At 44.9% G+C, this 25,297-nt stretch overlaps 2 protein-coding genes across 5 annotated transcripts in view; one reads left to right on the top strand and one right to left on the bottom strand.

Moving 5' to 3' along the window:
* The window catches only part of PCSK7 (proprotein convertase subtilisin/kexin type 7), a 43,315-nt gene extending 41,759 nt beyond the window's left edge, over positions 1-1,556 (bottom strand). The window contains exon 1 of one of the 2 annotated variants that reach the window (XM_083163153.1): positions 1,412-1,556. The gene's annotated coding sequence lies outside the window, so the exon portion shown is untranslated. Of the gene's footprint in view, positions 1-1,407 lie in introns of both variants that reach the window. The other variant, XM_083163152.1, reaches the window with a different exon arrangement.
* RNF214 (ring finger protein 214) lies at positions 1,450-22,176 on the top strand. Of its 3 annotated transcripts, none has more exons than XM_083163154.1 (15): positions 1,450-1,555; positions 4,207-4,473; positions 5,038-5,097; positions 5,192-5,332; positions 6,272-6,411; positions 7,649-7,717; positions 9,539-9,635; positions 11,470-11,558; positions 13,578-13,668; positions 13,934-14,032; positions 14,958-15,271; positions 15,449-15,587; positions 16,289-16,381; positions 16,469-16,546; positions 17,984-22,176. In XM_083163154.1, exons 1-15 carry the CDS (start codon positions 1,544-1,546, stop codon positions 18,047-18,049), a joined length of 1,755 nt encoding a protein of 584 aa, XP_083019280.1. In that variant the 5' UTR covers positions 1,450-1,543; the 3' UTR covers positions 18,050-22,176. The 3 variants fall into 3 exon arrangements, with proteins under 3 accessions (XP_083019280.1, XP_083019282.1, XP_083019281.1); XM_083163156.1 differs by having other exon boundaries at positions 15,449-15,609; XM_083163155.1 differs by lacking the exon at positions 1,450-1,555 and adding an exon at positions 1,567-1,715.
* Positions 22,177-25,297: the final 3,121 nt, after the last annotated feature.

Raw genomic sequence — 25,297 nt, 5'->3', positions numbered from 1 at the left:
AAAAAAAAAATTAAAATCGGTACTTCCCTCATCTTTGCAGCCACCACTACTTAACTGCTACAGAAGGAATTTCGGCGAGGGAACCACGCCACCCTTCTGTGTCCACCATATATTACCTTTAGTAAAGTTGTGGCGAGCGAAGCGAGCCCACGAGGGACGATGATGCTTAGCAGCACTACGTAAATTCCGTAGCGAAAGTGGCTGCCGCAAAGAGGAGGAAGTACCTTTAAGTCTTCCTATTAAAATGTTCGCAAAATAAGTTGAATAGTCAGGAGCAGAACATTATATACCAAAAGAAATGATGTAGGCCTGATAGGGATGCCTTATTAGCAGGAAGCCGGGCTTACTACCTTATGTGAACGCCAGTAACCGAAGGGTTTAAATCAGGAAGCAACACTGCCCACTATTGCACCACCCACAACTGTCATTATTAGTAACGGTACAGAGACCGGCTCTTTGCTGTACATGCGGCTCAGAACAGCACAGACAGAACTCTTGCATGTAACCATCACAATGTCTCTCTGAAGTGCCCATTTCAAGCAAACTGTGATCAGGCCAACTCAATAACCAGTGGAGAACAGATACTAAAACCTCCAACTACACCCTTGCTCTTACACAATAATGAGGTAGCAGAGCCATTTATTACAAAGCGAATGCAGATCTCACCAATCTCTCCTGATAACCATTTAGCACTGGTTTGATGTCCCCTTACAATAGGATCAAGCTCCCAAAATACAACATTTTCAGAACTTGACAACAAGAAGCGACACCATGATGTCAGTTTGCAGACCTGCTCTCCTATGTAAGGAAAGGAGGGCTTTAAAAAGGAATTCTTTCAGTTATCTCTGACACCCCGATCATGCTACACAACACCAAGTCATACTACACAACAGGTCGAGACACTGCACATATCACACACAGAGCCCCAATACTATACATGACAAATAACCCCCCGAAACTATACACCATACACACACAGATGTCCTTACAATACACACACCACATACAGCCCCACTTATTCCACACATACTGACACCACTCCAGATGCCTGCCACACACCTGCATAACACCAAATTCCCCACACACCACAGACAGCCCCACATACTGACACCACTCCAGATGCCAGCCACACACCTGCATAACACCAAGTTCCCAACACACCACAGACAGCCCCACATACTGACACCACTCCAGATGCTGACCACACACCTGCAAACAGCACGTACCCCACACAGTCCCTCTTATGCAACACACATTAATACAGCAGCCCCCTTAAGTGCCACCCACACACAACAGCCTTCGTCCTATCCCCTAGATATCAACCACACCCCTCAACATTCAAACCCCCTGACTCTACACAACAACTACCCCACTACAATATACCCCTAGCAGTACACTACACCTCACCTACCTGCCGCTTCCTACTTCTCTGCTCCGCTCTTCCGTATTTAGCAATGACGGTAGCACAAGGTGTAACTTCCGGGGCGTGGCACGGTGGAACGCATAGACCGGAAGACCAGGACTCTGGGGCTACAGCAGCCACATGATCACACAGGTAGAGTTACCGGCGGCAGACTGGGCGTACCGGGGTGTGGGGGAGGCAAAGTGTAGCCCCAGGGTCATCATAGTTTGAGGCAATTCTTGCGGGTATAAGCTGGCGGTATATATCCGGAAGTATAAGTATTAGACAGAGCGGGAACGTGGCAGTAGCCCAGGTGTGTAATGTTTGTTGTGCTGTATGTGAGACCTATGTTAGTCCTACTTTCGCTATAGTAGTTGAATGCCCATAAAAATACAGTGTTCTTTTTACTGGGACAGTTTTTATTTCTGCTTCGAGCTGTGATAGTTTTTAGCCCACAAACTCTCCCCCACCCAAAGTCCCAATTTGCACCTCCAATCTCTGTTTTCACAGCTCCCTGTCTCCATATCTAGCAAGTTTGAAACATATCAGTGTCCCTGCAAAAATTGCTTTCAGTTTCTGTTATATCTTTTAGCACATAGAAGAGTATTCGATCTGTCGAGTAGCTTCTAGCGGGCACTTGTGCCAAGTAATATGGGTGCTTTAACTAGGGATAAATATCCTGATTGCAGAGGCTACATGCTGGTAAGGGAGGACAGGAAGAGTTCAGCCATGGCCAAAAGTTTTGAGAATGACAGAAGTATTGGTTTGACACAATTATTGAATGGGTGGCTGCTGACTGGCTAAGAGACGTCTCAGCCAATCAGTGGCCACCTATTCATTTGAATGGAAGTTTTGAAATCTCCTGCCCTACCACCGCTATCCCCAGATACAGAGAGTGGGGAGCACCTCTCCTGCCTGGCTCTTCCTCGCTCTGCAGACTATAGGTGTGTGGCAGCGGCGTCACCGCTGGCACACACGTACAGATCTGATCGGATGCAATACATCTGACCCATCAGCAGTACAAAGCACCCATGATGTACCACTGATGGTTCCTATTCCAACTCATCTTATGCACTACTTGTTCAACCTACAATCTGATGTGCACAGGACCGCGCATCGGATCGGATGTCAAACATCCTATTTAGGCCAATTTTCACCCAATTTCACGGCCCGATCCATCGGAAACGGGTGAAATCGGACCCACGTTGAACAGGGCATTAAGCTTGTGATAAATATATTTAATTAATTTCATATTAACCTGGTCCCTCTGTCCAAAAGTAGGCCAAAGGGTACATTTTCAAATAATAAGTAGACCTGCAATCATTATTGGAAACAAGCAGAAGTAGGTAAACACTGTTCACCCTCTTCTGTGACTTTACAAGTTGCAGAGAAGTTGGTTGGTGTGCTGGAAAAGTTGGCACGTTGAAGGGTCTGATGAGAATGTTGGTTAGCTGTGTGTGGCACCAAATTAGATGAATAGACCAGTTGTATAGTCGGAGAAGAGTTGGTCTAATGAATGGCAAGCCCTACTGAGAGAACCAAAAATACCAGATCCGACCCGGCATTTCGAATCTGGGATTTACCCCGTTTACACTGCAGTGCCTACCCACAGTGTAGACAGAGATGGCGCTTGGAGATGCACCGCCCTCTACCCAGGTCCTAGCCGTGTTCTACCCAGGTCAGGACCTGGGTAGAAGTCCCGTGTAAAGGGACACGGTGTGACCAATTTCCCCCGTTTTGACCCGGGTCTGACCCGACAATGATCCAGGTTTTTGCGGCGGTGTAAAAGGGGTATAAAACTGTAACACAGCATTTCGTATGCAGATACAGCCACAGTCATACACAGAATTTAGACATGCCGCATATTTTAATCAGCAGAAGCTGCTTTTACATGGAAAGAGTTCACAAAGTCTCTCAGTGCTGCCAAGTCACATGGATCTCATGTGTTATGTGTAGCGCACAGAGGATAGATGTATATGGATACATCTGAAGGTCTGAGGCAACTAGTTTTTTGCAGTTTGGGGGTATGGATGGCTGAAGATCTGAACTGGGCACATTGTACTTCTCATTTAAAAACTTACCTATGTATGGTCCTATATCTGCCTATAGGTGCCCACACACTAGAAACATCTGTGTTTTTGCAAAGAGCACATTTCAGCAAAACAAACTCCCCTTCGGTGGTATGCAAGGAAATTTTCCGGGCTGAGCTGTGCTGCCGGCGTGGGCTTCCTCGGTAGATTACCGTGCATGCCATTGACATGTAGGTGTGCACCCAAATTTCCAAGCACAGGAACGCACCAAATGTACCAGAGCACAGGAATGGGCCAAACGTGACTGAGTGCACCAAACGCGACCGAACACCCGAGTCCCACAGATTTTTTTGCTCCATCTTCTGATCTTCCATGCAGCAGGGAAGATCAGAAGATGGAGCTAAAGATACACGATAGTGTGCATCGGATCGCGATGGTTCGTGATTGCAAATTATTTGCGGTAAAAATAACCCGATAATCGCTGTTGTGTGTGGGCTCCTTATGATTCCTACAGACAACAATGGGAAACCAGAGTACAATCGCTCAAAGTTAATTATCAAGTACCGTCTTTATGTTTGAATAGATACTGTTTGTTTTATTTATTTTATTGATGGGGTGTTTAGGTTTCAGGTGTTATGTGACTGTAATTTGTATAATTTTGTCGGCTCTGCGATATAGAAATCTGTGTTGATTCTTCTGACTTGTTAAACTATATCTGCAGCAACATTGTTCCCATTTAGTAAATGTATAATGGAAAATGTGTTTTGGGAACAGGGTGCAGCTGGTCCTACAGCGAAGAGTACAAGAGACATGGAGTGTGCGGAATCCGCACTCCCAGATGACGTTGATTTGGCATCTAAGACTCGTGACCTATCCCATGCTATAAACAAGTCAGAACTTCCGGGTACATGTCCAGCCGAAGGGGATGTTGCATACAGACTGGGCATGGAGAAAGACCATTGGGAACCATGCACGGATTCAAATATGGAGGAAAGCCCTGAATCTCGTACTGAACACCCAACCAAATGCATTGCTGTGCAGGTGAGATATGGGGCCAAATGTAATAGGGTGAGAGTTTCAAAAAGTGAGAGATTTGGGGAGAGTTTTCCCATGTTTTTTAAAGCAGCAATCAATTACATGGCAAAAATCAACCTTGTTTTGCAGTGTAACTGATTGCTGCTTTAAAAAACATGGGAAAACTCTTCCAAAATCTCTCACTTTCTGAAACTCTCATCCTATTACATTTGGCCCATTGTATTCATTCCAGGCGTTGCCCTATGTGTCTGAATAAATACTCTGTGATGACAATTGAATTACTGCTCAGTGTTATTTGCTAGTAGAGGCAGGTGACCGTCCCTGTGGATAACGTGTGATGGGGACAGGAGTTTTCATGCTAGGCTTTCGCTGTGGAGCTACAGTGTATGACAGTCAACTTTATTATTGCTTAGGAGGAGATTTTATTAGGCCAGGTGTTTACCCCAGAGCTAATCGAACGTCCTGGCCATTTAAATGATCTGCTCAAACCTTTCATAGTAATGTCAATGTGTGATTCCGCTGAACTGTTATTTACGGTCATTTTGTTACTTTTTTGCTTCATCACCTTAGACAGATTTTGGGAAGCATGATGCAGAAACAATTACAGATGAGGACACAGAGCAGATTTTGGTGAGTGTTGGATGTGCAATTCTGTTTAATATTGTCCTGTAATAAATCTCTTGCAATGTTTTTCCATCTTATTGTCTTCATACTGCATCTGCAGAAGCAGCTTGTGGAATGCAGAGAACAACTGAAGGACAGTTATCAGGAGGTGCTAGACAGACAAACGCAGGCAGAGAAACAGCTGCAGGTTCAAATCAAACGTCTACGACAGCAGAAGGAGGAAGAAGTGCAGAAACACAGGGTAGGAAATGTCCTGCTATCAGCAATGCAGATAGAATAGCATTATTACCACCACACCCTCTGGGACCATGGGCCCGATTCAGCAGCCTTGCCGATTTATAGGACAACTGCGTATGCACAAGCCGCTGTATTAATGGAACTGGCCAGGGTTAGCCTTCGCTGTCCATATACAAGATGATTGACACCATGCGACCGTTTGGGGGTGGTAACCCAGCGTTTCCGTGAGTGCCCCCCAAAAAAACAGGCGTTCCCTGGCGGTTGGGCGGGAGGGCAGCTGACATCAGCAGCAGCCTCCTTCTCCCCACGGCCTAGTCTAGACTTAATCGGCACTTGCGAACAGGGGGGAATCCATTCGATGGTTAAGTGATTCTGAATGGATTTCCCCCTGTGTGCACGGCTGCGATTGCATTTGCAGCTATGTACATAGGCGGGATTTCACTCGTGCAAGGCGGCGTTGGATGATCAGGTCTGAATCAGGGCCATCATGTTCACACCACTGCACCTGCTCCCCCCTAAGTACCTGAGACTGATAGAACACCTGGCAGCCCAGCCTGTCCCATCTCACCCCCTGCTTTGTCTAACCAGTGAGAAGCTGCAACCATCTTCTGATTGGTCTACCCAGTTATAAACCCCCCCCCCCCCCCCCCATCCCGATTTAAAGTTGTGAATGGAAACGTTTCGCACTTTTGTCTCTCAAGTCTCAGCCTGCAAATGTTCCACCTAACAGGCATCAGTTCATATTTGAATATCTGCAGTTGTAGACGTGTTTTGTCGTATTGCGTACTGAAATTTATTGTTGTCAATCTGCTGGTCTGGCGAACAAAAAAAATCTATTGCTGCTTTTTTTTGTGCCTCGCGCTTATTGGAAGCACTACTGTGGCCCTAGTGACGCAGCTGCACCTGTGCTCCGTTATCTCACCACTTCCTCGCACTCTTACAGGGACATATGAAGTCTATACAAGAGATCACCACTAAGAAAGAGGAGGCGAGGAAAAGAATAGAAAAAGAGCGGAAGGAACATTCCCACAAGGAGCAGGACCTGAGCAATGAATTGGGGAAGTTGCAGAGCAAGAGTGAGAGGTAAAGTATTTAGCTACAGAACGGTGTGGCGATAAAGTAGGGTGATACACACTGGCCCATTGCCTCTTGCTCATCTTACTCCCTATGGCCAGCGAGCGAGAGGTTGGGGTACCACGTTGGAAGTGCACGCGCATGTCCTTGAGCTCTGACACCACGAGTCTCAATCAAGTCTAATAACAGTAGACCTAAACACTTTGCCTTCCATCATCGTTGATACAAAGATCAATCAGTTTTGGACAAGTGATGACCTTTATGGATGTTGGTAGATGTTGTTGCCTCCGCCGCGCTTTCTGCATGTCCTGGTCCTGGCCACAGGTCCCCTGCACGGGGCCAGCGCATGCGCAGTAACTGCATACTGCACATGGGCAGGCCCAAGCCTCCATGGGCTGCCTTTGCAGCAGCCCCGGAGGATTAATAGGGCTCCCGGGTTGGGTGCATGCACAGGATCCGAGCGAATGAACCAGAATCATCCCTTATATCTGTAGAAATTCTTCAGATTTTGATATTTGTTTTATTTATTAACTCTTCAATAATGTGATTTTCTAAGACAAATTGGTACTTGTTTCCTAGCACGGAGCCCATCGCATCGTATACCATTACACTAAATAAGGTATACGATGGTATCCGATGCAATGCCACGCAATATTGTACAATAAAATATTGCATCGTATGCCATACAATGGCATGCGATCGTATACGATTTTTGATTGTACAAGCACCCTGATGGGTCCTTACAATGTTAAATGGCCCCCCATAGTCAACGCCACCCCCAGGAACAACACCAACCCGAAGCGTGGCGAGTGGCGGCGGTACGCGTCCTCCGACCTTTTCATACCCCCACTGTCCACGTCGGCGTGGAGTTGATTTTAGATAGTGTGGTGAGCACAGCGAGCCATCGAGCCCGAAGCGTGGTGAGCGGACGCGGAATACAAGCACAAAGCGTGGTGAGCAATACATGTAAAGTAATCCGTGTCCCCTCGCTGCACTTGACACGCTTCGGGCTCAATGGCTCGCTGCGCTCACCACACTATCTAAAATCAACTCCACGCCGACGTGGATAGTGGGGGTATGAAAAGGTCAGAGGATGCGTACCGCCGCCCCTCGCGGGCTCGCTGCGCTCCTTTGTACGGCGCTGCGAAACACTTGTGGCGCCTTATAAATAAAATAGAGATTAGAGATGTCATATGATACAATTGTTTTCCAATCCATGTGATTAAATCTTTTTTTTGTATTCCAGCCTTCAACAGGAGCTCAAGGAATTGGAAAAAGAAATTGAGGAACTACTTGCTGAGCAGAACACGGAGAGGTGTGTGCTTGTATTACATTGACTCATGCGGATGTTGCAAATAACATAACACTGGGCCTTATTCTAGGCTGTGCGGCCGGAGCCGAAATATGCGGCCAGGACCGTGCGTCCTAAACCCTGCCTTCCGTACGGATCGCTCACTCCGTCCGAATGCGGTAAGCCGCTGACCGCACGGAGCACGAGTGGATTTCTCATGTATACACCTCCTCCATCTCTGGGAACCTCCCCCATCATTCGATGGTCAGGCAGCTCCCGCGAGCTCAGACCACTCGGGCATTTCTCCGTGCAAAAGCAGGGATCTGGGCGGGCAGCTGACATCCGGCAATGTCATATGTCTGCCCCCTACACATGCGTCACGGCCGCATTACCATACGTACGCCCAGCGTTTTCATGGGAACGCCCATGAAACGCGGGGCGTATGCATATGTTAATGAGGCCAAACAGCCCTTCACACCCCTCTCCACCCCCTGTTCGTAGTGTAAACAATTCATGCGGAATTTGGACGTATGTCCCTTTCGCACATGCGCAGATATGCCTCTGCACATGCGCAAACACAAAACATCGGCGGAACGAACGCACGCGGACATATCCGCACCAACCAGAATAAGGGCCACTGATTTTCAATCTCTGTTAATGTGTCTAAAAGCAATGTGTTCCCAACCCAGTGACATAGGATCTCACCAAAATGATGTATGAAGGACAGAGCGATTTATATCTTTCTGTACTCCTTTTAAATATGACTAGGTTTCTAGCAATATTGCCCGGTTGGCTGTGCAACAGTGTCAATCGCAGGTACCCTTATATTGGGTGTACACACTGGGCGGTATTCAATATCGAACACTATTTCCACCAGGGGAAACAGCAGCTGCTGCCGTTTCAGACAGCATTGAAGGTGGATTCCGACAAAACAAATCCGACTGTAAAACAAGTCGGATCTGTTTTGTCGGAAATGGCTGCGGAATGTCGAGATCACGGACGGTTTTCGTGAAATCTGCAGCCGTTTACGCCGGCACTCGACAGCCAGAACATTGAATACTGACTGTCGAGTTGCGGGCAAGTTAGGTGAAAATGGCCCGGGATTCCGACTGTATGTTCCGACAGTTGGAATCCCATATTGAATACCACCCACTAAACGATACGTCGCTGGCTGGGAAAAACTAGAGAATGAGAATAGTGTGTGCTCTCTACAAACCACTACGCCGCACATACTACATTAGGTCTCACCCGGTGTACAGTTATAGACTTCAGCACAACGGTATTCTCTATACGCATTCCAATATATCCAACACTGGCAACAGTAATACATTGGCACTGTCTCGCTGCTGTCTACAACCATGCCTACACGTTTTGCAAAACACCACGTACCACACACAATCCCTACACAACCCTCTCACACCCGCATCATTGTGTCATTCACACCTTGTACTAATACTACACATTTTACACATTCCGCTACATCCTTCTACAAATACTTACTTGTACATATCACCCTATATCTGTACTTCCATAGTCACTACACATAGGCACTACTTCTATTAAGGAAAACATTTCCAGTCTCTCTTCCCATTGCTGCAATAATCTGTGTACTGTTCATATCACTCAGGCTGTGTTGTCTTACTCTCCCGCTCATAAGACTTAGCTAATTGCTCAGTAAAGGTTGCATCCATTTTTGGATCTCTAAAATAATACAAAGATGGACCATATTTCTTTGTAAACCCACAACTGCCTTTATCGCCTCCTTTCCTACTTTGTCATTGGCAGTTGGCTTGATTGGCTTTTTCCAGTCATATTTCTTACATTCTGTGTGACTTACATTTCCAGGCAGCAGTGGAATGCGGAGCTGGCCTCCCTAAAGAAAAGAGACAGTGAGGTAACACAGAGTGTGCTGGGGGAGCTTGAGCGAGCAAAGATCGCTGAGGTAAGGACACAGGGTCAGATATACTAAGCTTCAAAAGGTGATAAAGTGATGTATTTATTGGGACGGGACTGATTGGCTCTTTTTCTCTCCTATGCATAGCAATTGAAATAGGTCTGTTGTTATTACTATATATAATTACTGCTTTTTACTCTGTTTTTGCACAAGCAACACAGGTTTAAATTATTTTGTATTAATGTAAATTATCACATACAAAAAACATCAATAGCAGTTAATACACAAATACAGATGTATTACAATTTAATATAAATATAAGATCGGGAGGGGAAAAGAGGGGCAGGGGGACAAGGACAGATGTCACAAGCCAATTTTGCCAAATGGTCAGTTTCCAAAACCCTGAAAGGAACCCTCACCTAATAAGTGGAGCGCGGTGGATGCTGTGAATTGACCGACAGGAAAGGAGGTAGCAATACAAACGAACTGTGCACCTGTATTCCGTGTAGCGTCTGCCTTAAACTGAGTCTGAGCAGTCTGCTCCCTGATGCAGTCAGCCCACCTTGCTGCTGCGGTCAGGTTTGGATACTGAAGCCGGTCATTACACCCAAGGCTATCTGCTACCTCAACCTGTCCGGACAGCTCCCTCACCACCTAAACTCCTTGGAGGTGACTTCTATACAAGTGAGAACATAAAAACACAGGTGCTATTTGGCATCTAACCTATGACCGTTTGCCCACAGATATTGCTCCGTGTGTATCCCTCCAATACAACCTACAATTAATACATGTGACTGTTTGCCCACAGTGATTGCTCTATGTGTAGCCCTCCAATTATAACCAAAATCTACTCCTCCAGATAAAAATCGGCCGATTTGGATTACTGTTGTATTCAGTTTTAAATTGGAAGCACAAACATCTCTATGGATTTGAGACTGTGAAGGCTTAAGCAGCCAATATTGGAGTATAACATCTTTCAGGTTTTTGGAAACTGACCATTTGGCAAAATTGGCTTGTGACATCTGTCCCTGTCCCCCTGCCCCTCTTTTCCCCTCCCTATCTTATATTTTATATTTATATTAAATTGTAATACATCTGTATTTGTGTATTAACTGCTATTGATGTTTTTTGTATGTGATCATTTACATTAATACAAAATAATTTAAACCTGTGTTGCTTGCGCTCTCTAGTTTTGACTATTTTTCTTGTGCAAGTGTAGAGATTTTAAGGAATCAGGGAGCAGCAGGCTACACGTTTATTGAATTTTTATTGATTTTTATATCAAATATAGTAGATTGGTGCGCCCGATTGTCCGGCTTTCCTTTCTCCTTCTCGGCTTTCCCCGACACCGTGTGTTTAAACATATCACACGTCTGCCAGAGGTTTACCGCGTTGGGAGCGAGAGTGAGCCGGGCTTAAATACTGTTTTTACTCTGTTTATCTCTGCAGTTCTCCAATAAAATGATACAAAAAAAATTATAAAGTGGAGAGTGGTAAAATCAGCCAACCAGCTCCTAATTGCCATTTTTCAAACCAAGCCTGTAACGCGACAGGAGCTGGTTGATTGTTTATCGCTTTTTGGAGATTAGTGTAGTGAAACTTCTAGTGAGGTCACAATTTTTTTTTCTAAGCAGAGAGTTCGCTAAAGGTGTCAGCGAATGTTATATTTAATTCAAGCGTAACGTTGTTAATGGCCATGTCGCGAGGGCGCTTTTGTGTGTGTGCGCGTGTGTGTTGGGTACATATCGTCCAGCATTAAAGTTCCAGTTTTCACATAGGTGTTGCTTTGAAATGGGAAGTAGGAAGTTCCGTTACTATAGAAATGTAGAGTGTATCTTAGTCGGTCTTAGCTAGACGTGCATTTTCTGTTCTTCGTCCATAGGTCCTTTCCCTGGAGAGTCGGAGAGATCTATTATTTATATCATTAGAAGAGGCAGAGAAAGATGCGGAAGTGACATTGTCCTATCTCAGGTGAGTGACTAATGACGTACAGCGGTCTTGCAAACTACAAGATCACATGGTGGAGATGGGGATGCGGTATGACGCTCCGACAGTTGGGATTCCGATGGTAAGTCTAACAACACCAGAATCCCGCTCGCTGGTACTCAGACAGGGGGGCGAGCGCTAAGATGCCTCTTGAGGGCTCGCTACACTCGCCGCAGGTTCTATTCTCCATCTGTGGGGGCCGTGGGCCCCCACAGGGGAGAATAGCCTTGTCAGTTGGGATCCCGACTGTCGGGCATTTAACAGTCGGGATTACGGTGTCTATATAATGACCTTCCGAATTCCGACTATCGCAGCGTCATCTGGCACCCGGAGATGGAGATCTCCGCTTTTGTGTATCACTGGCAGGTGGCTTTGATGCCTCATGTTTAGAATAATCTGGTTTTAATCGTAATACCTATGTATGTGTACTTGGTATAGCTGTGCTTTCATTTGTGAAGTACTCTGCTTTCATTGGGATATATACAAAGTGCCGCAGTGGTGTTGGGGGTAAATTGCTTATTACTAACTTGTATGTACTGATATGTGAGTTGCTTTTAGGAGAAATATATTTGCCCATCTCCATTACTTTATTGGATGTATCTGATTACTGGGGCAATGGTTTAAAACTGCTCCCTCCATTCTGATTTCCAGTCATTGCTCCACGTTTCACAACCTTGAGATGATGGTAGAATGCAGCATAGGAAACTAGAAAACTGAGGGATGAAGCGAATGGAAAGGATGATACTACCATTGATGGCGAAAAGTCGGAAGTAGGGTGGCAAATCCTGGGATCGGCGGGATCCCGGGATATGGCCCCCAAAAGGCCAGGATTTCGGGATTAGACTGTGCATGCGCAGTTTAATGCTGTGCAGTGTCTGAGCACCTGCTCAGACGCTGCCCAGCTTCTCCCGGTACCCAGCAGCACTACGCAGCGTGACTTCTCAGCGTGATGAGATCAGAGGTCACGCTGTGCAGGCAGGTCACGCCCGGCAGTATGAAGAAGCTGCGCCCCTAGCCCGCCCGCCCAACTAGCCAGCAGCAGCAGCATGAACCACCCGTCCCCCAACCCGTCTCCTGAAGCTGACCGCCCATCCACCCACCCGGCAACCCATCCATCCACGCACCCGGCAACCCAGCTGCACCTGCATGTAAGTAAATGCGGGGCAGCCAATCCCGGGAATCCTAGGATTGAGCATTTTTCAATCCCGAATCCCGGGATTGAAAAAAATGCCCCAGGATTGGATTCCCTAGTCAGAAGGCTGAATTGGAACTTGACTAGATTTTGCTCAATTTGATGTATGTTAAGGCAGGACCCTGTGATGATATACCCTCTAATTCCAGGATACAGCCACTAGGTCAATCCCATTTAGGTCGACCACTGAAGGTCAAAACCTGAAATAAGTCAATATGGCTAAGGTCAACAGGGTTAGAAGGTCGACATGTGTTTTTCACTTTTTTTTTAAGTGACATGTGCCGACAGGCGGTATTTCATGCCCTACCATCCACTACAGCGTGGTGGGTGAATAAAATAGTGTGCCGAACGTAGTGAGTCACCATGCCCGACGCATGGCGAGTGCAGCAGTACACTTAGACGGTGTTCATGTCGACATTCGGGACAAAAAAACATGAAAAACTAATTTCGACCTTTCCATTGTTGACCTAATGCTTGTATCGAACCTTCCATCCCTGTCAACCTTAGTTATGTCTGCCTATTTCAGGTGTCGACCTAAGCCCTGTCGGCCTTCGGTGGTCAACCCAATGACCCATACCCCTTATTCCCTGGTCACCATCTCTAACCCGAGATCTGTTCTAGGGTCGACTTCCTGCAGAATATCACCCGGGTATTGTTGAGATTGCCCGGTAACTGAAGCAACTGTTATACACAGACAATGTGAGCACAACACACTGTATAATGAATTCAAGGCTGCAGCTGCCTTTTTATGGCTGAATATCTTGTTACAAGCGTCTATTAAATCTTTCATATAAAAGTATTTGTTTTATCAGGGTGGCTCCTGCCAACATGGAGTGGATACAGCTGAAACACAGATGGGAGGCCAGGCTGGCTGGGATCCTGCAACTAAAAGCAAACCTTCGGGTAAGTGATTGTGCTTGGGACATCTACCTGAAATCGGGCATGTTTAGTCCTCCAATGCTAGCCCAACCATCGGAGAATGACACTTGAAGGCCTAAGCTTTTATGGGTTTCCTGTGGCTTTGCGTTGGGTAATGTGGTTAGAGATAAATGAGAAATTTGAGTATATAATATAGAACGTTAGAGGTGGCTCTGGGTGAGAATCTTACAAGTACAGAGGATTTAGTAAGTATAACCTGGTTTTAATATGATCTGTTTTATGTTTTTAGGAACAGATCGAAACCCAAATTAAGCAGGTTAAAAATGGAACCAAGTTGAGCAACCTTCCATCGATATTGGCTCCAAATCTGCCTCCTCCTCCTTCTGATGTAAGTCGTATCAGTCATACTAAAACTGGGTACACAGTAGTGCCCCTTATTCACATTATGCCGCACAGTAGTGCCCCTTATTCACATTATGCCGCACAGTAGTACCACCTTATTCACATTATGCCGCACAGCAGTGCTACCTTATTCACATTATGCCTCTCAGTAGAGCACTTTATTCACAATATGCCTCACATTCACATTATGCTGAACAGTATTGCCCACAATCTGCCACATAAAATTTTCTAAAAAAAATTTCTTTCATTAGAAGGGTATTTGTCAAGTTGGACACATTTAAAATAATATATTTAGATTATATTGGGGTCACAAGTAAATTCTGCTAATAGGCTAGAATTTACGCTAGAAAATATTTAGATATTTGGCATCTAATGAGCACATGGGTAAAAGCATGTTTAATGTTACATTATTAGGAATGCCATGACATGACTTGGGTTTTGCATTACGGTGATCAAACTGATGATGCGCTAACTTAGTACGTGCAAATAATTTGCCGTCTCGCTACCGTCTGAAGCTGTGGCCAGCTTGTGTTTCATTGGCATTCCCTGTGGGCAGCAGAGTCTCTAAGTGTGTGGCTTCTGGGCAGCATTTGTGGGGCCACAGGTGGAGTGCCAATGGTGATGTTATGCAGGAGTCCTGGACTCTCCTTCTTCAGTTGTGAATGGTGTGGGCTCTTTTGGGCCTTGGTTGTGGCTAGGCACTTAGAACATATCTTGCTGATATTTTTTTTATTTGAATGTATATAACAAATGTGAGCGACGCTGGCATCTTTAGCCAATATTTTGCACATCTCTCACAGCTGTTGGCATTGAAAGGGTTAACACACAAAGCAGTACATTTATTTCCTATATTATATTAATATATAGCCTGTGCTATGTAAATAATTCTCTTTATATTGTGTTTTTTACAGCCCAACCTCATGTTGCAGAAAATTGCGTTGGCGCCTTTACAGATGCTCAACCAGCCTACACCATCAGCAGCAGCAGCAATGCCGCACAAAGACTTTATACCCCAGCAGCCTCTGGCTACAGCTTCTTTTCCACACCAGTTTTCCACACCATTACCATTTAGTCAAGGAACTTTCCCTGGTCCGTTGCTCCCAGCTCCAAGACCACCGAGTACATCTCAACATCAAGGTCACGTTGATGCTCCGGCTCCACCAAATACTGACAAGTCAAGTAAAATCTTGGAAACTCTACAAGCCAGATTCCCACAATGCAACAAGTGAGTATTTTGGTCAATGACTAAGTACTATTAATAGAGATTAACGAATGTGAGCGACGCTGGCGTTTTTGGTGGATGTTTGCCTCTTGGGCCGATGCGCAAGCATCCTATCGAGGTTTTTTTTGTTTTTTTTTTCATGGCACTTGCATTTCCTGACTGTGTTCTATTCATAACCAGAGGACACTTAACAGAGATACTGGTGCAGATCAAGAGGAATCGCGGAACTCTGTCAGGCCTCACTGTGGAAGAACTGTGCCAGCTCGTTGCCACAAAGATTCAAGAGCAAGCCTCAAATCCAGTCTCCAAAGTGACCCAGGTGATTGTACAAAGTGACCCAGGTGATTGTAGTATGAGCAGGACAGCTCCTTATACCCCTTTCAGACAGAAAAGTCTGAAAATCCCGGCAAATACACAGAATTTCAAATGCTGTATCATTTTGCCGGGAGCAGCCTGACCCCCCTTCACACAGAAAAACAAATTACCGGGTTGAACATTTCTACCCGGTAATTTGCTGAATAACATGGTTATTTTGTGTGAAAGGGTCAACCCGGGTCATAAATCCAGTGTCCTCGACCCTGGTCAATTCCAGGGTCGGAGACACGGGATTTACGACACGGGTGTGCCCTTTCACACAGAAAAAGGACCCGTGTTAATCACAAAATTACCAGGTGGAACTGCTTCACCCGGCAATTTTGATTTCTGTCTGAAAGGGGTATTGGTAACATGACAGCGTAACTCTGTTCTGTGATGTTTTTATAAGGTACAAACACTCAGTAGTCTATAGCTGCCATCTGCTCCATCCAAATAAGTACAATTGTGGTCAATGTAGACAGTGACTTTCTTTTTACAAATTCCCTTTGACTGGTTTCAGGATTAGTCATTTTATGTCCGCCTTGTTGTATCTGCGTGAGGGCAGCTAGATGTAAGTTCTGTATATTGTGTGTAACATGATGTATGTACCATTCATGGACCGATCCTGCAATATCCTCTCTCTTCCACCCTATTCTGTGTCCACAGCCCATTGGCCATGGGAGACCACAATATCAAACAACACAAAGAACCTCTTCATTCCTGCCCTCGGCTCATGGAACATATACCGCTCGACCCCAGGTTTGATTCACTTACTGAAGTTACATATAAACGTGGAAAACATCTCTTGAATTCCCTGAAGAATGTTATTTTTCTGTTCTTCTATAGTTATGCCTACGGTGCCAGCAAATTGTGCAGCCCCTTGATCTGCAGCCCATGTCTTGCAACCATGTCATGCACCGAGAGGTAAGAGCAGGAAAGATAAAGTGGTTTTCATTTGTCATGCTGAAACCCCCCCCCCCCCCCGTTAATTTTATTTAACGGATATAATGAATGTAATACAGTACAGGAACAATGAAGTACAGAAATGCGTTTCATAAACTATACTTAAGGGAATTACAGAAATGCTTGAGTAAACAGGAGAGTCTTGAATCTTTTTTTGAGGATTCTAGAGTGTACTGTCCTAATAGTCCATATCAGACAAGTGTTCTGTGTTTTGGGCGAAAGGCTAGATTATATGGAAAATAAAAATTAATGGCATAAGTGGGCAGCACAACTCAGGGCATTGTCGGTTTCCCAGACAATACGTTCTGTTACACACTGCCTTTGACAGTATATTAATTAAAGTTAAATGACCTGTTTTTGAGGTTTGGGATCGCGATCTTTATGGGGGTATGGGTCATTAGGGTGACTGTGTCCAGGTTGACAGCCAAAAGTTCGACCCCTATTGATCGGAAGCCAAAAGGTCAACACGTGAAAAGGGTAAACATGAGTTTTTCATGATTTTTGGGGTTTGTTTTGGGATCTGTGCTTCGGTGCGCTTGGCACACTATTCTATTCTACCTCTATGCCCACTGGGATGATAAAGAATGAAAAAGTCTGTTTTAAAAATAAAAAAAATCATGAAAAATTTGTATTGACCTTTTGACCCTGTCCACCTAATGCATGGTCTGCGTTTTTTCATGTATCGACTTTTTATCGACCTAGACACTTGTCAATGTCCACATACCCCTTATGGGATTAACCCTGTCAGAAGGAAAATTAAGTTTTCATTACATTTGTTGTCTTTTTTTTTTCCCTATAACTTTGCAATGCTTGGAGCTTCACAGAAATGTGTTAGTAAGGGTACACACGGGGCAATATATCCCTCAATGCCCCCTTTTCTTCGGTGACCAGAGATGTTCGCTGATGAAAGGGAACCTCTGCCGGCGGTGCCGCAGAGGTAATCAGCTGGTCGCAGGAGCAAGCTCCAGCGACCAGCAATTAGAATGGGGCTGAAAACGGGAGAGCGCACCAGCGACCATATTCCCAGCGATATCAGCTCTATCGCTGCCGTGTGTACACAGCTTTACTGTCATTGTTGCTGCATGAATATGTGAACCAGTAAGATTGTAATGAACTGTTCATTTACCTTTTGAGTGCCAACATCTCTTATAGATGTTCAAAATATCTGCTAGAAATGCCAGCGTCGCTTACATTTGTTATATAAATTCAAATGAAAAACCACTGTGTAAAACTAAGATTATATTTCCTAAATCATGTAAACGTTACAGGCCATTATGATGAATACAAATGTTTGCTTGCCAATTTTTACTCCTATTTTGACAAATTCACTCGGCACTCAAAGGGTTAAGCAGATCTATTCTCGTATAATGAAATCTTTTTTTTTTCTTTTTTTCACAGTGTATTAAATTTTGGGCGATAGCCAACCAAAGCAACTCCTGTCCCTTCTGCCCAAACAAACGATAACAAGACCTAACTGCGACATGTTTCCACAGTATTAAAGTGTGTTTTTGTAAGCAAAGGTCAAACATGTCAGGCCCACCTATACAATAATACTGTCATAAAGACTATTGTATATAGTATTTGCATCCAAATTAAACGTAGAGCTACACATATAGGGGTAATTCAGACGGGGTTACTGGACTGTAAATTGCAGCACCAGTGTATATCGATAGATTATGCAGGCGCACTTATCGTAGTGCACATGCCCCAGCTCTCCATGGCAACAAAGCCAGCGAAGGCTAAGTAATGCAGGCCGTATGCTGGCGTCTGTTCTAGACCTGATCAATCCATCGCAGCACCAAGTAAGTCACAGGCTACTCAGCCACTGCACACATGGGGGCTGGGCCAAACATTCGATGGTGGAGTGGTCATGAATGGATCTGCCACTATTCATACGGCTGTGATGGCATTCGCAGCTGTGCACGGGGGCGGGATTTCACTCTAGTTGGTAGGTGGCTGACTGATCACTGGGCTCTGAAAAGTAGCAGCCCAGCAATCAGGTCTGAATGACCCCATAGTTGTGTGATTAAGTACAGGTTCAAACCCGATTTATTCACTGTATAAGATAAACTGAGTGAAGTATAAAGGAAAGAAAATTGTAGAAGACAAATGGCCTCCAGCTACTTCAAAAACTCTCTAATATTGTGTGTGTGCACCACAAGACATCAAATACAGCGAGTAGCAATCGAATCTAGAAAACCAATAAATGGTTTCTTCCAAGCGTATGAGGTGATTTCTGTCTGGTCATGAAAAAAAATCTTCAAAAAATGTCCGTTTGGATTAATCACATCAGCCTCATGGGAATAAGAGATCATTTAAGTACAATATATCAGTGTTATGGAAAAAAAAAAAGTTGTGGGTTTTTTTTAGTTCTAGAAGGTAAAATAAGGATTGTAAAGACGTTTTCATGTGGACTTTATCATAACTGCCACCCAAGGTATAAATATTCTACTAATATTAACGCAAATATAAAAAAAAACATTGAACTCATCCAGGTCGAGATGGTCTATTACAGGGGTAGCCAACTCCAGTCCTCAAGAGCTACAACCAGTTCACATTTTCCAGACCACTTAGCTGCTGCACAGGTGCACTCATTACTTACTAACACATTTTAAAAGATCCGCAGGTGGAGATTATTACTTCACTTGTGATTCTGTGAGGAGATCTGGAAAACATTAACTGTTGGTAGCTCTCGAGGACTGGAGTTGGCTACCCCAGGTCTATTATCTTCTGGAAGGTGCTAAATAACTAAAAAATAGTTTCTGACTGGTTGTACAACATCCCATACAAAACAGAACCCCCCCCCCTTAGTAAATTTCCCCCCTAGGGAGCTCCAACAGGTTTTGTCTTCACTCTTCTTCATGGCCAGATGTTAAAGAGTACCTCATATACCAAAAATGAAGCCAAAAAGTTGGTGTTTGTGATTTTTTTTTTTTTCTGTTTATTGCAGCAAATGTTCCAGTTGTATAATAACATCACTTCAGTATTCAAAATCCTATCACATTCCACCCGCCAGATAATGGGTGAAGACAGACACTGAAAGCTACCTTCATCATAAAAGTGGTCACCTCATTAGATGGATTTGTAATATTTATTCTTTGTAAAGCTAAAATTGTTCCAATGAAGAACTTTACGAGAGCCAATAAATCTCTTTTCTAACTGGTTCAGAGAGGACTTGGCTGTCCGGGTGCTATTTATCTTTGAACCATTAGGTAAGGTCAACAAGCGACTTACCTATAAAACATGAGGACTATTACCTTTCATTACTAATTAGAGTAATTTAAGAAGAGGATAGAAGACATTCTCTTGAACATACATTGGCATTTTCTTTTAGAAGATCTTATCCAACCTTCCATTATATCTATAAAACCTCATGTTTTCGGGAAACACAAAAATGATAAAGAAATGAAAGCTCCTAGTTCCTTAAGAACACTCAAAGGGTTAAGTTTATGGATACAGAAAGCTGTCCAAGTAAACACAGGGTTGCTGACTTTCTGGCTGCCCTCCTTGGGAGAAGGCATCCAGCTCGGCATAGCAGGTGATGGGGCAGGAGGGTCTGATGTGTTATAGGGGTGGTGCATGGCTCAGTTTAGGAGACTGTGCCGTTTGCATGGCCCTTATGGTCACATCATTGTGGCCATGCTGATATTAAGGCATTGTACAGTGAAGATTGGGCCATGATGACATCATTATGCATGAATTGCATCATCTGGTACCCTTGACTACCAACTTGTATTCTTGTGGGTAATGTACCCACCTTTCTGGGTAGCAGGAGGAGCACCCAATGTTTTGGAGCCCCATGGCCATTTCTGAAGGTTGGGCAAGTTTTATTAAACAATATTAGTGCAGCTAAGGCTGTGATGCTGGAGATCTTCAACTCCCCTGTCCATAGCTGAATGGTTTGCTAGACTACAGTTCTACATGTCCATGGGCAATCTTCTATTATCTGGATCTTCTAATTCTAGAGACTTTTTTTTGTGTTATCTGGGGACCTTGGCTCCTCTTTAAAGACTCTCCCTCTGTCATCGACTGGTCTTGCTGTGTTCCCGGCAGTAACCTGTTGGTGTTGGCCAGTGGAGGGATCAGGGAACCGGAAGCTAGGCGGCCTGAGGTTCCGATAATCTCATGCGCTGGTAAAAGCTAGGTAGATGTGCAGGGATACAGTCGGAACAGGGAGTTGGCAGATACCCAGTACAGAGCCAATGAGTCTAACTCGCCAATGGTTTTCGCCAGGGTCAGATGCAGCAAAGACAATATCCACTTGTGTGGTGCAAGCGGATATTGTCTTTGCTGCGTCTGATGAGCAAGTTGCGGCCCTCTGTCTGGGTTTCTCTTTAAAGAACTGTAGGGGCACTCAGGAATGGTAAGTCACTGCGGTGCCGGAAGAAATTGGACCTTCGCTTTTGCTACCGATGGTAGCACTGAATGGTACAAGGTCACAGGGGTTAACAGAGTCGGTCTGGAAACCATTAGCAGCAGGATTGGCCTAAGAGCCGATGGTAGCAGGTTCCTGTTTAAGGTAATCCTAGACTGGGCACAGAAGACTAAGGCTCGCTGGAGATGGTAGTAGTGGAAGTCTCTGGTAGCAGATGAATAACTAGGGAGCAGGACACTGGTATCCGGATATCTGGAACCAGCCCGGAGCCTTGGGAGCTGATGCTTGAGAACTTGCAGGAGTTTGGGAGGCCTGCTTATATCCCCCATGTAGGCTGCTGATCGGTGCAAAGAAAGATGCAACAGGAATGGTGTACATCTCTAAAACTGGCTCATTATGAGGGCTATGTAATCATTTCCAAGGTTTCAAAACTAGCCATGAGCTCCATACACATGGGGTGACACCTGCCTCTGCTAAGCACAGATTGCTGAGTGGGGTTGTTTACAGGCAAACCCGTGCAATGTAGCAGAATAGACACGGTCTATCTCTGGGCAATAACGGAATCACATAAGCAGTCGCCGGGACCTTACAGCTTAGAAATGGGTTAAAATCACCCTGTGTGTATACCCCTTTATACTGCAGCTTATTGCCATTTTATTAATAAAATTGTTCTGTAGTGGTGGATACCTCTGCCATAACCGCCTCAGACTTTCTTTTGAGGAAAATTTACTCAAAACAATGAAAAAAACTTCTGTTCATAGCACTGGTTGTGGGCAATATCTGTTTGTGAATCTGACAAAAATGTTAAGACATTTAACATGAATAACGAGATAAAGTTTAGGGCAGTACAGACGGTGTAATGGTTAGCATTACTGCCTCCCAGCACTAAGGTCATGGGATCGATTCCCACCATGACCCTAACTGTGCAGAGTTTGTATATTCTTCCTGTGCTCGTGTGGGTTTCCTCTGGGTACTCCGGTTTCCTCCCACAATCCAAAAATATACTGGTGGGTCAATTGGCTTCCAACAAAATTAACCCTAGAATGTCTGTGTGTTTGTGTACATGTGGTAGGGAATATAGATTGTAAGCTCTACTGGGGCAGGGACTGATGTGAATGTTAAAATATTCTCTGTAAAGTGCTGCGGAATATGTGTGCGCTATAAAAGAAACTGTTAATAAATAAATAAAGTCAAGGTGTCTGTCCTTAATAATTGATGAGTAATGTGTTGGTCGTTTATTTTTTGTTATTTTGTTAAATATGAAGAAAACATTGTCACAGTGCGTATTCTTAAAAAATTATTGGCATCAAAACAATCATTTCTAAATGCAACCCATTTGCAAAAAAGTATCACTTGGGGGAGGGGGGTTGTGAGATGTCCGCCTTGTTATTCTGCTGTGAGGCACTTTAGCGGCGGATTCCATAGGATGTCAGTAGAAGATGCCCATTGCCCACTTCCGGCTTTCAAAGATGTATCATGGGATCAATTGCATGACCATCAGAAATCTGAGTAACCCCTGTTTTCTGGAACTCTGCCCCCAAACGGACATGCTTAGGGGGCACAGCATGTGACTTCACAGTCCTGCATATGTGTTGATCTCACACCATTGGAGATGCACTTAAACCCTAGGGATTGTGTACTTCTCTGTAGTAGGCCCATGTCATTTATAGACATCAGTCTGAATCCCTGCAACTAACTGGCACTAAACGCCAAAAGGGCCGGTCTGTTCAAACGTCTGGGTCGATCGGAGCAGCCTTCCAGCTCGCTGCTCCTGCGACCACCCGCCCATCAGTAGCTGACAATGTGGCAGATGTATTAAGCCTGGTGAAGAGCACCAGCCAATCAACTACCAACTGTGATTTTTCAAGCCCAGTTGATTGGCTGGTGTGCATAGATAGAGGTCTGTCTTACGGCTGGCCTCTCTCAGCTGTGGCCACGCCCTCTTGTGCACACAAGTACATGCCAGGGCTGCTTCACAGCCCCAGTCTATCCATGCCTGCAACCATTCATTTAAAAATTAAGTTAAAAATGAAAATCCTCATACTAAAGCATTAAATATAATCAAATCTTTTTTTGCTGTTTACGGTACTTGTGTATTATCAACGGCGCCCATTGCATCGCATCCCACTAATTAAGGTATGCGATGGGACCCGATTTCAGTCTTTCCCCGGGCTGAGTATACAATTTTAATATCGCATCGCATGCCATTATAATGGCATGCGATGCGACGCGATCATGCCCGATTTGGGCTTATTCCCATGTTAAATGCCCCTCCAGACCCGATTTTTAATTCTATCCCCACTCTGATGGGTAATGAGTATGTTAAATGCCCCCCCATTGTTAACGCCACCCCACTATCAACGCCAACCCGAAGCGTGGCGAGCGGCAGCGGTACGCGTCCTCCGACCTTTTCATACCCCCACTATCCACGTCGGCGTGGAGTTGATTTTATATAGTGTGGCGAGCGCAGCAAGCCACCGAGCCCGAAGCGTGGCGAGTGCACGCAAAATATATGTGAAGTTATCCGTGTCCCCTCTTGGGGCTCGCTGCGCTCTCCACACTTCGGGTTTGGAGGCTTGCTGCGCTCGCCACACTATATAATATCAACTCTACGTGGATAGTGGGGGTATGAAAAGGTCGGAGGACGCGTACCGCCGCCCCTCACCACGCTTCGGGTTGGCGTTGATAGTGGGGTGGCGTTAACAATGGGGGGGCATTTAACATAGTCAATACCCATCAGGGTGGGTGTACAATCAAAAATCGGGTCTGGGGGGGGGGGGGGCATTTAACATAGGAATCAGGCATCTGCGTGCCTGTACAATTAAAAATCGTGTCCAATCGCATGCGATGCGATTTTTGGTTGTACAATGCCCTACGATGGAAATCGTGGGCGCCGTGATAATACACAAGTACACTGTTTACCAGTCACATACACACAGGTGAGGTAGAAGATTTCTGAACTTATCAATAATCATAGAAACACAGGGGGACATTTACTAAGATGGGAGTTCTATTGAAGATGGGACATTGCCCATAGCAACCAATCAGATTCTACTTCTTTATTTAGCACCTTGTAAATAATGAACAGAATCTGATTAGTTGCTATGGGCAACATCCAATCTTCAATAGAACTCCCGTCTTAGTAAATATATCCCACAGTCTCTCCATTTAGTAGGAGCAGGCACGCAGTGATATCGCTAGGTCATAGTGATAGGCTGCATCCCTTGGCTGATTTACCCATACAATATCTATCATCAGTGTAGGCAGCAGATAATTGGGTGGGATCACTAGGGGTCAGATGCACTGAGCTTCCAAAGAGATAAAATGGAGAGTGATAAACAGCCAACCAATCAGCTTCTACCTGCCATGTAACAGACTGTGTTTGAAAAATGTCAGACAGGAGCTGATTGGTTGGTTGTTTATCACTCTCCATTTTATCACTTTTGAAGCTTCGTGCATCTGGTCCTATGTGAGTATAAAGCACCCGTTGAATGGCCCTGACTGCACAAGGGAGCACTAGAAGTATGCAATTTGGGTACTGTAAGGGCTAGGTGGTACAGCAAATAGCGGGACGCTGGGAGGCAGATGTGTCCTTGTAAGAAGAGGCAGAGGTAGGATGAAATGGCTGGTGAATGCTTGCTATGGAGCTGGAGATATAGGGCCTGATTCGGCCACGTTTCCAATGGTGGGGGCAATGTTCCCTCTAATTTTACGAAGGCTGTGTGCGGCAAAAGATTTTGGCTGTGCAACTTTGGAAGGAAATTTAAATTTTTGTGCATCACTTATATATAACTGGAAAATGACGTTCAGCATTTGTGTTAACTTTACTTCAAAATGATATTAAACAATTGAACATTCAAAACACAGCACACAATGCATTTAATGGGTGAAACACACATTAATTGAGTCCACAACTGCAAAAACGGACCACTGCTGCTTTGTGCGCTCTGTTGTGTTGTGTGCGTGCGCACACTCGTCAAGTTGTGTGCGTGCGCACAGCTTAGAGGGAACACTGGGTGGGGGTCTGCGCATGGGCGAATATGTGCATTTTCCGACCTGTGTGCGTGTATCACACTCGTCCGCGGCGTTTGCACGGGCAGTGAGCGCAACAGGGGAACTCCCAGTGTTTTATGGCTGTCCTCATAGAAACGCTGATTGTTCCCCTGGGAATGCAGGCGTGCCGATGCCTGTGTGGTAGTGGCGGCTGTCGTCACATGACATCAGTGACCGTCCCCAATTCAGCCATCTTTGTTAGAAATAAAAGTCAGTCCAGACAAACCAGAGCTAAAAGAAAGAAAAACACGATGATGAAAATAAATGATAAATAATGTTATAAG

Source organism: Crinia signifera, chromosome 19 (genome assembly GCF_055691185.1).
Source record: "Crinia signifera chromosome 19, ASM5569118v1, whole genome shotgun sequence".
Lineage (NCBI taxonomy): Eukaryota > Metazoa > Chordata > Amphibia > Anura > Myobatrachidae > Crinia > Crinia signifera.
The sequence above is the reverse complement of the archived record's forward strand: the minus strand, read 5'-3'. Positions and strand labels throughout refer to the sequence as shown.